The sequence below is a fragment of the Podarcis pityusensis genome (assembly GCF_964106645.2).
Source record: "Podarcis pityusensis genome assembly, chromosome: 4".
NCBI lineage: Eukaryota > Metazoa > Chordata > Lepidosauria > Squamata > Lacertidae > Podarcis > Podarcis pityusensis.
Window position 1 is genome coordinate 40,275,621 of NC_138027.1, and position 13,261 is coordinate 40,288,881.

The 13,261-nt window shown below is 39.8% G+C and overlaps 1 protein-coding gene across 3 annotated transcripts in view; it reads left to right on the forward strand.

Moving 5' to 3' along the window:
* Window positions 1–13,261, forward strand: part of EPHA6 (EPH receptor A6) — a 371,548-nt gene that overhangs the window by 85,878 nt on the left and 272,409 nt on the right. For all 3 annotated transcript variants that reach the window (XM_081001496.1, XM_081001497.1, XM_081001498.1), the window contains exon 3: window positions 3,859–4,522. In XM_081001496.1, coding sequence (XP_080857622.1) covers window positions 3,859–4,522 — 664 coding nt within the window. The remainder of the gene's footprint in view (window positions 1–3,858; window positions 4,523–13,261) is intronic.

Here is a 13,261-nt window from a genome sequence, read left to right on the forward strand (position 1 = left end):
TCCCTCGCTCTCTGTTTCCTCCCTTGCCCTTGCCTCTGCTCCTGAACCCCTGACAGTTAGTAATAGACGTTATGGAATTTTGTAACAGTAAGGGGAAGAACTCTGGTAGTTGAAGTGGTATTTATGAACAAATGCTCATCTTTGTGGTATATCAATCAATATACAGACAGAATGCTACTCATCTATTGCCTGTCTCAAAGGCCTTTGTAGCTCACATGCTTAGTATTAGTGATTTTCTTCCTCAGGTGCAACGGTGCACACATTTGGAGGCTTTGTTTCTATAGGAGTGGTTAGAGCAAACATAATACGTTCTGTTGTACTGCATCTGTTGTCACCTTCAATGGCTATAAACGTACTGTATTTTTCGCCCTATAGGACACACTGGCCCATAGGACACACCTAGTTTTTTTGGGGGGGATAAAGAAAAAAAATTATTCCCCCCCCCAGCTGCGGCTTCAGCGTGCCCCGCGCTTCAGGCAGCAGGCTGCTATCCGCAGCCTAGGGAGCCCTGCGGGAACTCCCGTGGGCTCCCCAGGCTTGCTGATAGTTTCCTGAAGCCTGGAGAGTGAGAGGGGTCGGTGCGCACCGACCCGTCTCGCTCTCCAAGCTTCAGCGAAAGCCTGCATTCGCCCCATAGGACGCACACAGATTTCCCCTTCATTTTTGGAGGGGAAAAAGTGCGTCCTATAGGGCGAAAAATACGGTAATAGGTTTTTCTCATTCCCACATGGAGAGTCATGTTTGCTTCCAGTTGCTAAGCAGGAAGAGTTAGCAGGAGGCAGGGACTTCTTTGCCTCAGATTAATGGGTCTTCTCATGGTCAAAACCTAAGATGGTGCCATACTTTCCCCCTATTTAATTGTTGCAGCTGCATTGTCATAGCACAGTTGACAAAAAAGAATTGCACTTAGTAGTTCTCCTTTTTGGTGGCAGGCCAGTGTGGGCTGAAACTGATTGCCTATGAAAGCTAATTGGGAACTTTTTCCATTATTGCCTCTGAAATACTTATGAGTAGAGCAGTCCGGCCTCTGGATCTTTCATGCTGGAGGAGGGTTGGATACTTCTACCTAGTTTAGTCTGGCTGTTCCCAGCTTACCCATAGGGAATAGACAGTGCAAACTGCCAAAATAGGGTGTACTGGGGCAAGGAGGAGGAGGGGTTCAAATAGACAAGGATCTGCAGGACCCTTAGCCAGTAACAAGTTATGCTGAGAGACCTAATCTGGGTCTGTTTGCTGTTCAGGCATGATCACTTCCTGTGAAATTGCGGGTGTGCCTCATATAACAGTCCAAAGGATTTTAAAGAAATCTCTCATGGACCAGTTGGTCTGCTGCAAAGCAGCAGAGGCTCGTGAGTGTGTGCACTTGTGTCCACATGGACCTCTGTGCATTCTGGGGTCTAATTGTAGCCTTTGGAGTGATGTAGCTTCAAAAAGGTTTATGGCAATATTCTATGCCTCCTTCAGGGTGCTCTTCCTTCCTGGGTGAATTCATGTACGAGGCTGTGGAAAGCATAGCTTTATGATAACTTTCTCCCCACTTTTAAATAAAGACTCTCCTTCATGTGTGCATGTGTGTGTGTGTGTGTGCGCGCGCGTGCATGTTTAATGACAGTGAAGATTTTCAAATTCATGCTGGAGTGAAATACAAATAAAGTGGAATTTTCTCATTTTCCTTCTGTATGGAGAATAGAGCGGTATGATTAGTTTCCTACATGGCTACACTTTGACACAGCTGTAGTATTCAGATCTGCAACTAATATGTATGCCTAGAAGTGCTATCTTCTGATGCATTATTTAACTTTTTGCATATAGTATGATCTTTTATTTATTCTGTGTAAACTTTATTCTTCATGATGATGTTCTTACATATATTATCCATAATCATCCACTCGGTACTGCTGGCTTGTTGTACGGTATTTATCTTTACTATCTACTCTGCAAGTGTTTGCAGAGTAATAGCAAATAAGTTCAAATTTTCTTTTGAACGTACAGATACGAAATATGCCAATATTCTCAGTGTCAAGGTTATAACCATGACTTAGATTTCAGTCCTGAATAAATCTAATTGGATAAAATATATGTTGATTTAAAATAAGACTAAAGGGTTATTCATATCTGTGTGTCAGTCATATGAAGTACAGTCTTCACATGACAATTGTGCCACATCAGTTTCATATGGAAAGTCACCTGTTCATATTGCTCTGATAAGAAAAGCTTGATCCTGGAATATAGCATGACAAACAAAATACAGGAAACCTAATATCCCTGCTGTTGCTGTGGCTCACTTTTCACACGAAGGTCATTTTAGACAAATGCCTTCCCATATGAAAGTAAGTTATAGCTTGTATGTGCAAACTGTACACATATATTTGGTGCCTGCTTGCAAATGTGTATTGAGGTTCAGTAACTTAACAGGCTGTTTATTAAGACAAATCCCCTTTACCTTTTCAACTGTGAGGCCACAGTTGTGGCGCAATGCAGCTGGATGTCATTGCTGGGGTTCCTCTTCCCACACACCTCAACAGCCATCGGGAGAATCATTTCCTCTCCTGTTGCCTGGGGAAGGGGTTGAATTTTTCCCACCCACAAATCTAGGAATTGTGGGTGAGTTTTGAGCACATCGCCAGGGGGTGAATCCAGTGGCGCAGGAAGTGGGGTGCGGTAGATATGGTCAAAACCCAGGGGTCATCACTGAGGGGGGTGACAAAATGGCAAAGATATGTGTTTTTGAAAAAAATAACTCCCGCACCCACTGCACCCCCTTCTTACGCCACTGCAGGAGCACTCTCCCCTCAAGTGATTTCCAGAAACCAGAAGTATTGCTGCCTCCAACTTTGCAGGCAGAGCACAGCATTTATGGCTAGTAGCTTTCGACAGCCCTCTCATCCATGTATCTGCCCAATCCAGAGGCGTAGCTAGGTGAGGCAGGGGGCACTGGGTGTCACACCGCAGGGCCTGCAGCATGCCTGAGCTATGCATTTCTCCTGAGAGGGAAGCGGCAGGTAGACTGCCTGCAAGCTCCTGACATCCACGCTGCTTTTTGAGCAGCGCGGGGCTTGTGTCTGCCCACTGCCTCAGCCGCCCTACAGCTGAGGGGGAGGCTGCAGAGAGACTCCACGCAGCACACCGTGCCTTGGCTCACCCCGCCCCCATGGGCAGCTCACTCCGCTCCCGGTTGCAAGAATCCTAGGGGAGGTGCTTCTGTCCGAATGCCCAGACAAGGGCTAAGGTGTGATCCTTAAGAGTTGGTCTTATTCAATGTACCGTATTTTTTAGTGTATAAGACTAGATTTCCCCCCTAAAAACATGTCAAAAATTAGGGGGGGGCATCTTAAACACAGATATATCTCCCCCCATTTCCCTAAATCTGAGTCCCCAAAAATAGGGTGGCATCTAATACATGGGGGCGTCTTATAGACGGAAAAATACAGTATGTCATAGGGCAATCCAAACCCAGGATCAAACCCCAATTGTAATCAGCTAGCAGACTGACTGGATGGTTCAGGATACCCCTAAGCCTACTTACATCTGTAATCAATAAACGTTGTGGCCTGTTTTGATCCCAGATCATCCACTTAGGTAATTTTTTGCTTCTCACTCCCCAGCTTCAGGGGTGGTGGGCTCACTGCACCTGGGCACGCAACTGAATATTAATACAAATTATCGTGTGGTTCAAAGTCATCTAGAGGAAAATAAAATAAGAATCATTAGAATGATAATAGCCTGATCCTTAATATGCATCTGATTTCTATATTTGTGTTGGTTTCCTTGCAATTTTAAGGTCAGTCTTCTATACTGGCAACAATTGAAAGTGTGGATAAGGATTATTATTTTTCATGAATTGTATTTTCTTTTCAGTGGGATGCTATAACAGAAATGGATGAATATAATCGCCCCATCCACACTTACCAGGTATGTAATGTTATGGAACCCAACCAGAACAACTGGCTTCGTACAAACTGGATTTCCCGTGATGCAGCTCAGAAAATTTATGTGGAAATGAAGTTTACACTGAGGGACTGCAACAGCATTCCATGGGTACTGGGAACATGCAAGGAAACATTTAACCTCTACTACCTGGAATCAGATGAATCCCATGGAATTAAATTCAAGCCAAACCAGTACAGTAAAATTGATACTATTGCAGCTGATGAGAGTTTTACTCAGATGGATTTGGGTGATCGCATCCTTAAACTGAACACAGAAGTTCGTGAGGTGGGACCAATAAACAGGAAAGGATTTTTTCTTGCTTTTCAAGACATTGGTGCGTGCATTGCTTTGGTCTCTGTCCGTGTTTACTACAAAAAGTGTCCTTTCACTGTTCGGAATTTGGCTATGTTTCCTGACACTATTCCAAGGGTTGATTCTTCATCTTTAGTGGAAGTACGAGGTTCCTGTGTGAAGAGTGCTGAGGAGCGGGACACTCCAAAATTATATTGTGGAGCAGACGGGGATTGGCTTGTGCCTCTAGGACGATGCATCTGCAGTGTTGGGTATGAAGAAGTGGATGGTTCCTGCCACGGTAAGATAATTGTTCTTAATTAATTCCAGGATACTTTTTGTTTTTTGTTTTACCACTTGGCCTGTTGTCCAGGTTTCACTGAACTTAATGGCGAAATCAGTTTTAATAGGAGATGGATTGAGCTCATGATCTATTTTACTGTTGTATGTTGCTCAGGATATGTTCAGATCAGAACTGTTTTCAACAAAGAATACAGAATGTGCATGTTCAGGGAAAACAAAGTTGCTTACTTGTAATAAATTAATGGGTAAAGCACAATAGTTTTTCGTTTGTTATGAAGAATACAAAATTTAAGTTGCTGCATGAATACCAAATATGATTAATTCAATAGAAGATTAAAGTTTTACTGCTATGTACCTAAGGATCAGAGTATCATAGAATTGCAGAGTTGGAGGGGATCCTGAGGGTAATAAATAAATTCATAAGTGTGAAACAATACAATATATAAAGGCAATATTTGTCTTTAAAGCACTACATATTGTATAAGATAAAATAAGCAGTTACTTCTGAGAAAAGAAACAGCAGATACTTTGCATGAATACTAAAGAGCAGGTAGACGGTACATCCCAAGTATTGTATGGGAGGTCACTGCAATAAGTTTTTCTGCTGCACAGTTACTTTGGTACTAGTTATTGCTGTGTTCTTTCTCACAGAAACAAATGCTCAGTGTAAAACATTAGTGTGATCACTATATTTTCAAGTGTATGTAGAAAAGATTGAAATGGTAGTAAGTTGAGGCTATAAATGAAGGCTTTTGACAATGGAGTATGAGGGAATTTATTTGCGTCTCAATATAGTACCTCCCCATTTCAGGTTAAGCAGTGGACTAAGGGAAAAAATAGCATCCTGATATTTGGGCATGTGAATAAATATTAATATATTTTAAATATATATAAATAGAAATATATATATTAAGTATTTTATTTTATTTCTATTTGATTGTTTGTATAAATTTGTGAACCACTTTTTAATACCAATACTCTTGGGCAGCTTACATCCATGAAAGAAAATAATAAAAACATGCAAACAGATAATGCTTCTGTGATGGGTATCTACCTAGATAACCTGTTTAATATGACTAATAATTACAAATAATAAATATATGTGTAGCCTTATTTGAGTTCACCGATTCATATGTTCCATTAAACTTGGGCTTAAATAGAAACAAGATAAAAGAAGCACATGGCTTATGGAATGTCCATCTTTTTGGCCCAACCAGCCACTATAGCTTGACCTAGCATTCAAAATAAACAGATTTGATAGCTCTGAGCTTAATGTTCTTGAAAAACTCTTTGATTAAAGTTCTCAGAAGAGCAAATTAAAGTTGTGTACTAATGCTAGTACATTAATCTGGAAGTGCAAAATGTAACCACATTATTATTTGGGTTTGGGTAAGGGTGGTAGGACAGTTAGAACATCAGTTAGCCCATGAATTGTGTCCAAAATATATTAATAATTTCTCATATAAAGAGTAGAACTATCATCTAAATGCTCTGTGGCCAATTATAAATCTATATATTAGTCCCCACCCCACCTCTCCTGTACTTTTTGACTGTGTATATTCAATAAGAGGATAACGTCTGTAACAGAACCAAGAATGCCTAGGCAGAAGCATAATAAGAGTACCTAAAAGCATGCTTATTCAAATATTTCTATTTAATTGCTTAGAGGGTGGGAAATTAGTGTTTAAACAGATCATGTTGTAAGATGACTATTTTAGTAGTTCCTCAGTTTGGCTTCCTATAGAGACAAGTGGTTTTATGAATTATTCTCAGGGGTGAATTGCATTTTCATACGTCTGTACATCTTTGAATGGCTGTTCTAGGTTGATGCTATATTTGATGTGTTTTTAAATTCTACACAACACATTTGTGTCCATGCATGTGTAAATGAGTTCTAAAGTAAGCTGCAAGATTAAGAGCACTAAAAATCCTCTCCTGTCTGCCAAATGTTTTTTTAAAAATGAACGGTAACAAAGAACTGCTCAAATCTTCTGGTTCAGTTGTCAGTCTCTGTATAAGCAATCAATTGCCTTGCTCTACACTGACTGGAAACGTGGTCTGGAAATGTCTGGAAAATATGCACAGCAGCAGCAGACCATACAATCAAGACCTGTGTGACCAGTGTAGTTCAAGAAAATGGCTTGTCACCTAGGACAGGTACGGGAAACCAGCTCTTATCCTCTGAGCCAGTGCAGCTGCAGGCCAACAGAACTGCTGTGTCAGTCCTTGGAGCAGCCCCTTCTTAATGCAAGTTTGAAAAATCCTCTGTATGACCTTGTATTCTGACATTGTCAAGAGTGTCTCAGCATTAAATGCCCTAGCTTGGAAGACCTAGATAGAGGATAACAAGTATGTGTAAAACTAGCCTGTTGCAGAAAAATAAAATGTACATTCATTGCTTTTGCTTCTGGATCCATGTGTCATGTGGCCCCCAAAAGGTTTCCCAAAGGGAATGTGGCCCTTGGTCTGAAAAAAAATTATCTATCCCTGGTATAAACAATTAGAGGCTTTTAGAGATGATTATTACCGGCCATTGAGCATCTTAATCCCTCTTTTGGAAAGTAAGTGTTTTCCAGAGATAAACCTTTCATCAGGAACACCTGCTTGTATGGAGATATATACTGTTGCTTAGGACAGTGCATTTTAATCACTAGGTTAAAGCTTTAGGGAGGAAAGCTTTGGAGATACAAACTTTGGGAGAGCGTGTTCTCCTACATAGAGAGCATGGGTTGCGGTGGGGTTAACAAGACACCTCACTGTTGCCGGGCGGGTTAGTTTGGATGTCCACCGTTGTGATTGGGCTCCTCTTGTTGTTGGTGAGAGTTTGATGTTGCCAATTATGGATTGACAGCCTTAGGTGATATATTCTCTGTGCGCAGCATGGAGCTTCCTCTTTTCACTGCGCGCATCTGATTAAGCAGTGGAGAGAAGCATTTCTTTCAAAAAAACAGTTGTGTTGCTCCTTGCTGATACGTTGAATTTCTATTTCTATTTCTTACGTTTGTCCCTTCCTTCTTTTCTTTCTTTGTTCTGTCCGTTCTTTGCTTTACCCTTAGTTAGAATCCTACCCTCGCCCCTTTTCCCCTCCCCAAATTTTAATCAGTGGCACTGACAGTTAAGCTGTACTTATTTTAAAAACTGTTTTTGTTGTTGTTGTGGGAGTGTTGTATAGGGAGTGATAAAGAAAATATCAAGTAAGACCTTTTCCTATAGCAATGATTGGTATCTTTTTCTATATTAAGTTTTAATTTATCTTGTTCTTTTCTAGTTTATTTAAAATATATCTATATTTAGGTTTTGGTAATATGTAAATTTATTTAAATTTAATCATTCAATTGTTTAAAACAGGGATGGGCAACCTGTAGCCCTCCTTGATCAATCTAGTTGGGACTAATGGGAACTGGAATTCAGCAACATCTGGATCTCCCATCCCTGGTTAGAAGGCAAGGGATCAGCTAAAAATTATTTCAAAGCTGACAGCTGACATTTTTCAGTTGAAAATGTGGAAAATACACTGTACACACTCCATTATTGCTATCCCTTAATTCTTAGACATGCGGATAATATTATCTAAACTCATACACGCTTCTAATATTTATAATACAGTGGACTTATTTAAGACATAAAACTTCATCTAATCCTAAATGAAATGAAAGCAGCATATTGTACAGCACCGATTTTTTGCACACACACAAAATCCATATCCAAATTTATAAATGGCTGTAAAATAGGAAGCTATTTCCTTTTTACTTGTAGTCATTACTTGATAATAAAGCTGTGTTTTCCTCCTGATGTACATTGCAACATGAAGCCACAGCCATTCTCTTTTCCTGGCAAACATGCCTGTGTGTAACATTACAGCAACCTTTTTCAGCCATGGGCCGGTCCACCGTCCCTCAGACCATGTGGTGGGCCGGACTATATTTTTTTTGGGGGGGAATGAATGAATTCCTATGCCCCACAAATAACCCAGAGATGCATTTTAAATAAAAGGACACATTCTACTCATGTAAAAGCACACTGATTCCTGGACCGTCCGCAGGCTGGACTGAGAAGGCTATTGGGCCACATCCGGCCCCCGGGCCTTAGGTTGCCTACCCCTGCATTAGACCAAGAAGCATGCATTGCTACAGTTTTAAGAGTACATTTTTGGGCAGCAACATGAAGAAGAAACATGAGGTACAGAAACCTAATAAAAGGCAAATTTGAAAATAATGAATGAGTGAGAATGCAGTGCCTAAGTAATGCTCAAATTTGGAAACATCTTCAGTTTGGAAACATTTTATAAAGTATCATTTAATGCCATAGATATGGTAATATCTCTAGGAAACAACATAAAATCAAAATCAGACTTCTAAGATGATCATCTGTACTTTCATTGGAGTAAGTTATTAGTGCCTGCCATATTTTTATCTAAACCACATAATAATGCCTATTTTCCTTTGGGTTAGTGATTAACTATCAAAGCATTATGCTGAGAAATGTGCTTTCAAAATCAATAAAGGATTTCCTTTTGAATAGTGTAGCTTGGGAAATGCAACAAAGTTCATACAAGACCTAATTCATATTAATTATGTTTATTTTCTTAAAATACTTAAGAAACATTTTTTTGCAATACAAAAATACATTGTTGAAATAAGTACTTGCAAGTATTGTGAACTAAACAAACTAGCCACAAATTAGTTAAAACTCAGAGTAATAACTCTTCGGTGGTTGACAAGATCTGCATTCTCCCTGGGATGTTTTGATTCCAATACAGTACAAATTTCCTTCATTGCTCCATAAAAATGGGCACTGCTTTATTGCTGCTTCCACATGACTTAGTGATAGGCACTTCTTATTTCCTGCTCCAAATGTCTTTTTATGATTGGATGGAACTTTTCCTGGGTTTTACTATGATGGTTTTGCACATGCCAAGAAATGCCCTACCAGCACCGTATTTCCATTCCTTACACATTTTCTCAAGCCATTTCAAGTATTATCTTTGGTGTATATGGAAACCTTGAGTACATCTCCTATAATTTCTTGGATATTTCCCATATCTGGATTGGCTGCCGATGCCACAGGCTGGATCTTTGTAACAAAACTGGGATTGTACTGTCTCTCTCAGTGTTGTTGGGACATCTATTTAATGAGGATGACTTTCATGTGGATGCTGCAAAATATTGAGTTCAACTGCTAAGCGGAAGCATCCTTAATCCACTAAACAAGCCAATTAGCTCCTAGCCTGGGAAGGATTAGCAGTCTCTTCTTCACCCACAGGGCAAAGCAGTGAATCTCCTACTTTTCTATTGCAGCAAAACTGCATTCTGTCCAAATTAGCTTCTTCTTTTTTAAAAAATATATATCCAAAATCACTAAATATAAATTGATATTGGCAACAGAATGCTAATTGGCTCTTGAGTATTTCCCCAGGACTTTGTCTTGACTACACTTCCATCCAGTAACTACTCCAATCCAAGACATGAAATAATATAATTCACATTATGCATTCCCACTTGTGCTTTTTAGAGAACAAAATTATAATCAAAATATGCAGATTGCTTCCTTTCTGGACTTTTCCCCCTGTATCTCTGCAAGCATTATTTCCTTCATGTACTACACTAGGTGGCAGTATTCTAAGACCTAATCAATTACTGCACTTACAACAGAAAAGCATTTATTGACCAGGCCTTTGAAGATGATCAGCTAAATCAATGTTGTTTTCCTCATGCTGTAGTATTGTTAGTATTATGATTGCTTCTGATTTGATTTTACTTGATGTTTTAGTTAAAGCCTTTTAGACCGACATTTTAATATAAACTTCTCTGGGACCATTTGGAGAAGGGTGGGCTATAAATATAAATAAGAAATAATAATAAATTAATAAACTTCAGATGTTATTGCTTCCCTCATTGCTTGTCTTAGACTGCTAAGCAGAGCTAGAAAATTAATGTTTATAAAATTCTCTATTAAATCCAAGATGAATTGTATGTCTACACTAGAATGCATCCTTTCCTTGCAGAAGGTCCCCAATTCCATCGATGGCATAGACTGTTTTTTTTAAAAGAATCTGGTAAAATGTAATGGAATATATTCCTGCCTGAGACACCAAAAAGCTGCTGGTAATTAGAGAAGACAACATCAGGCTCAAAAAATCTGACCTGGTATAAGGTAGCTCACAATGCTCCTAGAGTTCAGAATTACCCTTTTACACCCACCCACAAAGTTAACACATCACATATATCTGGGTCAGCACTAATCCAGTATGTCTCCTAAGCAGACATTAGATCATGTCAGCACAAAAAAGTTTTGCACCACTCTTTATCTCTTCCCCCACCCTTTTTTAAATGTAACTAGATCTGACTTTCACACCTGACCTGGAGACAAGGGCTACAATCTATTATATATACTCACTTGGGTTCTGTCCGTGTTGAGTGCCACACAGGCTGGACCCATCTCATTCTCTACAGTTTTAGGGAACAGTGCCCTGTGAAATACAACTGTGTGCAGAAAGTAAATGGCACTCCCGTGGTTCTGTGTACACACAGTAGAAGCCCTTAGCTCACATAACACACTGTAGTCGAAACAAAATAAAAAAAATTCCTTCCTGTAGCACCTTAGAGACCAACTAAGTTTGTTATTGGTATGAGCTTTCGTGTGCATGCGGACACAATTTTTTAATTTTGTTTCGACTACGGCAGACCAACACGGCTACCTATCTGTAACTGTAACACACTGTAGTCCTGAAATGAATGCAAAAACACTTTACCAGAGTAATTCCCTCTCAATATGTAATAATCTTTCACTGCCTTCACGGAGATTATCTGTAAAATACTTTTTGACTTGTATGATGTTGAGATTTTATATTATAACAATGGAATACATTAGAAACTGGAACTCATCAAAATGGTACTGAAGGAGGAGGAGGAGGAGGAAGAGGAGGAGTTTGGACTTGATAGCCCACCTTTCACTCCCTTTAAGGAGTCTCAAAGCGGCTAACAATCTCCTTTCCCTTCCTCCCCCACAACAAACACTCTGTGAGGTGAGTGAGGCTGAGAGATTTCAGAGAAGTGTGTCTGGCCCAAGGTCACCCAGCAGCTGCATGTGGAGGAGCGGGGAAGTGAACCCAGTTCGCCAGATAACGAGTCCACCTCTCTTAACCACTACACCACTACTGGAAAAAGTCTCATTCCTTAAATCTTTGAGCTTGTCATAGCACTGGAGGACATAGCAAAAGGGTCAAACTTGTTTTGATGGCAGGACGATGACCTGATGAGGACAGTCTTTAAAACTTCTAATTTGAAATTGATGTAACCCACAAAGTAAATGTTCCTAGGAGATAAAGATGGATATTTGAAACTTATCTTTTGCAGTTTGCGCTAACCAAGATATTCACTCTATCTGCAGAATAAATTATGTAAAATAAGTCTCCTACCTACCAGTAAAACATCTAACAGCGTCGAAGACTGCACTTGAAATGTCTCTCTTTTAAAGAAGTGTTACTTCAAAGGGGTAATGATCAAAGTGTGCATAAATTCCCAAAGGATATGAGACTGTATGCACAGAAGGATTTTACTCTAAACACCAACAATGAATGCTTAGTTATTTGGAATCTACTTATTTTATAATAGTCTCTATGTATGTAAAATGTCTTAATTTTGCTATGACAGCTTGACTATATTCCCATAAGCTAAGTATTTCAAAACTGATCCTACATGTATTCACAGACAAGATGAAAGTGTTAATTCTAATTAAAATGATGTACAGTCCAATAGCATCCATAATAAGTCTTCATTTGGAAAAAGTTACAGAAATATTTTGATAACTTCCAATGTGGATCAAACATTTATGCTCCAATTGTTTTTTTTCACAATCCATTCTATTTCTGGGACAATGCAATCTTTAACAGAATCTTTTGGGTTCTTGAATGTGTCTTTAAGAAATTGTACCTCAGAAGGCATTTGTATTTAAAGCAAAAATGTGTTTAAATATTCTTTTTTTATTTGGGGGTTTTGCTTGTGTTTTAGGCTGCGTGGTTCATAAATGTTAAAATACCAAAAATAAGACTGTAACAGTTATATAATGATAATAACTAGTATTATTATAAAATATTCCTACCTTATAATTTAGAACAGTGTTTCCAAACTGGGGGCCACCAGGATATTCCAAGTTTGTTTGTTGGTTTGTTTCCAACAGGAGGGGGCAATTGCTGAGGCTCCAGTTTTGACCACTGCTTGTAGCTGCTGCCAGTGCTGGGCCAGGTGGCAGCCTGGGCCTGACTCTGCAAGGCATGGGGTGCAATCCACCCCAGCGCCTAGCAAATCGGGGCCTTCAGATGTTGCTGAGGGGCACAGGGCCTGTCAGCAGCATCAGCCTAGCTCTGCTAGGTGCGGGGTGAAACCCACCGCAGTGCCTAGCTGAGCAGGGTGGTCTGGTGCTGCTGACTTGCATCTAGTAAATAACTGTCTACTCAGAAGAAAGCTGCACTGAGTTCAGTGGGCCTTATGCCCGGGTAAATTTGCATGGGGATATAGTGTTTTATCTAGGCAGCCAGGGCTCCTTCAGATGACAAGATCTTTTGCACCAAGTCGGTGAGAACCACTTGCTTTTAAAAATTCTCCTATATATACAGAACTCCCTGTGCACCCTCCAAGTGTCCCTATTTTCTAGGGACAGATCTGGATTTACAGAAGTTGTCCCAGTTTCTGATGTGATCCTGGAATGTCCTGTTTTTCCTTAGGATGTCCCTATTTTT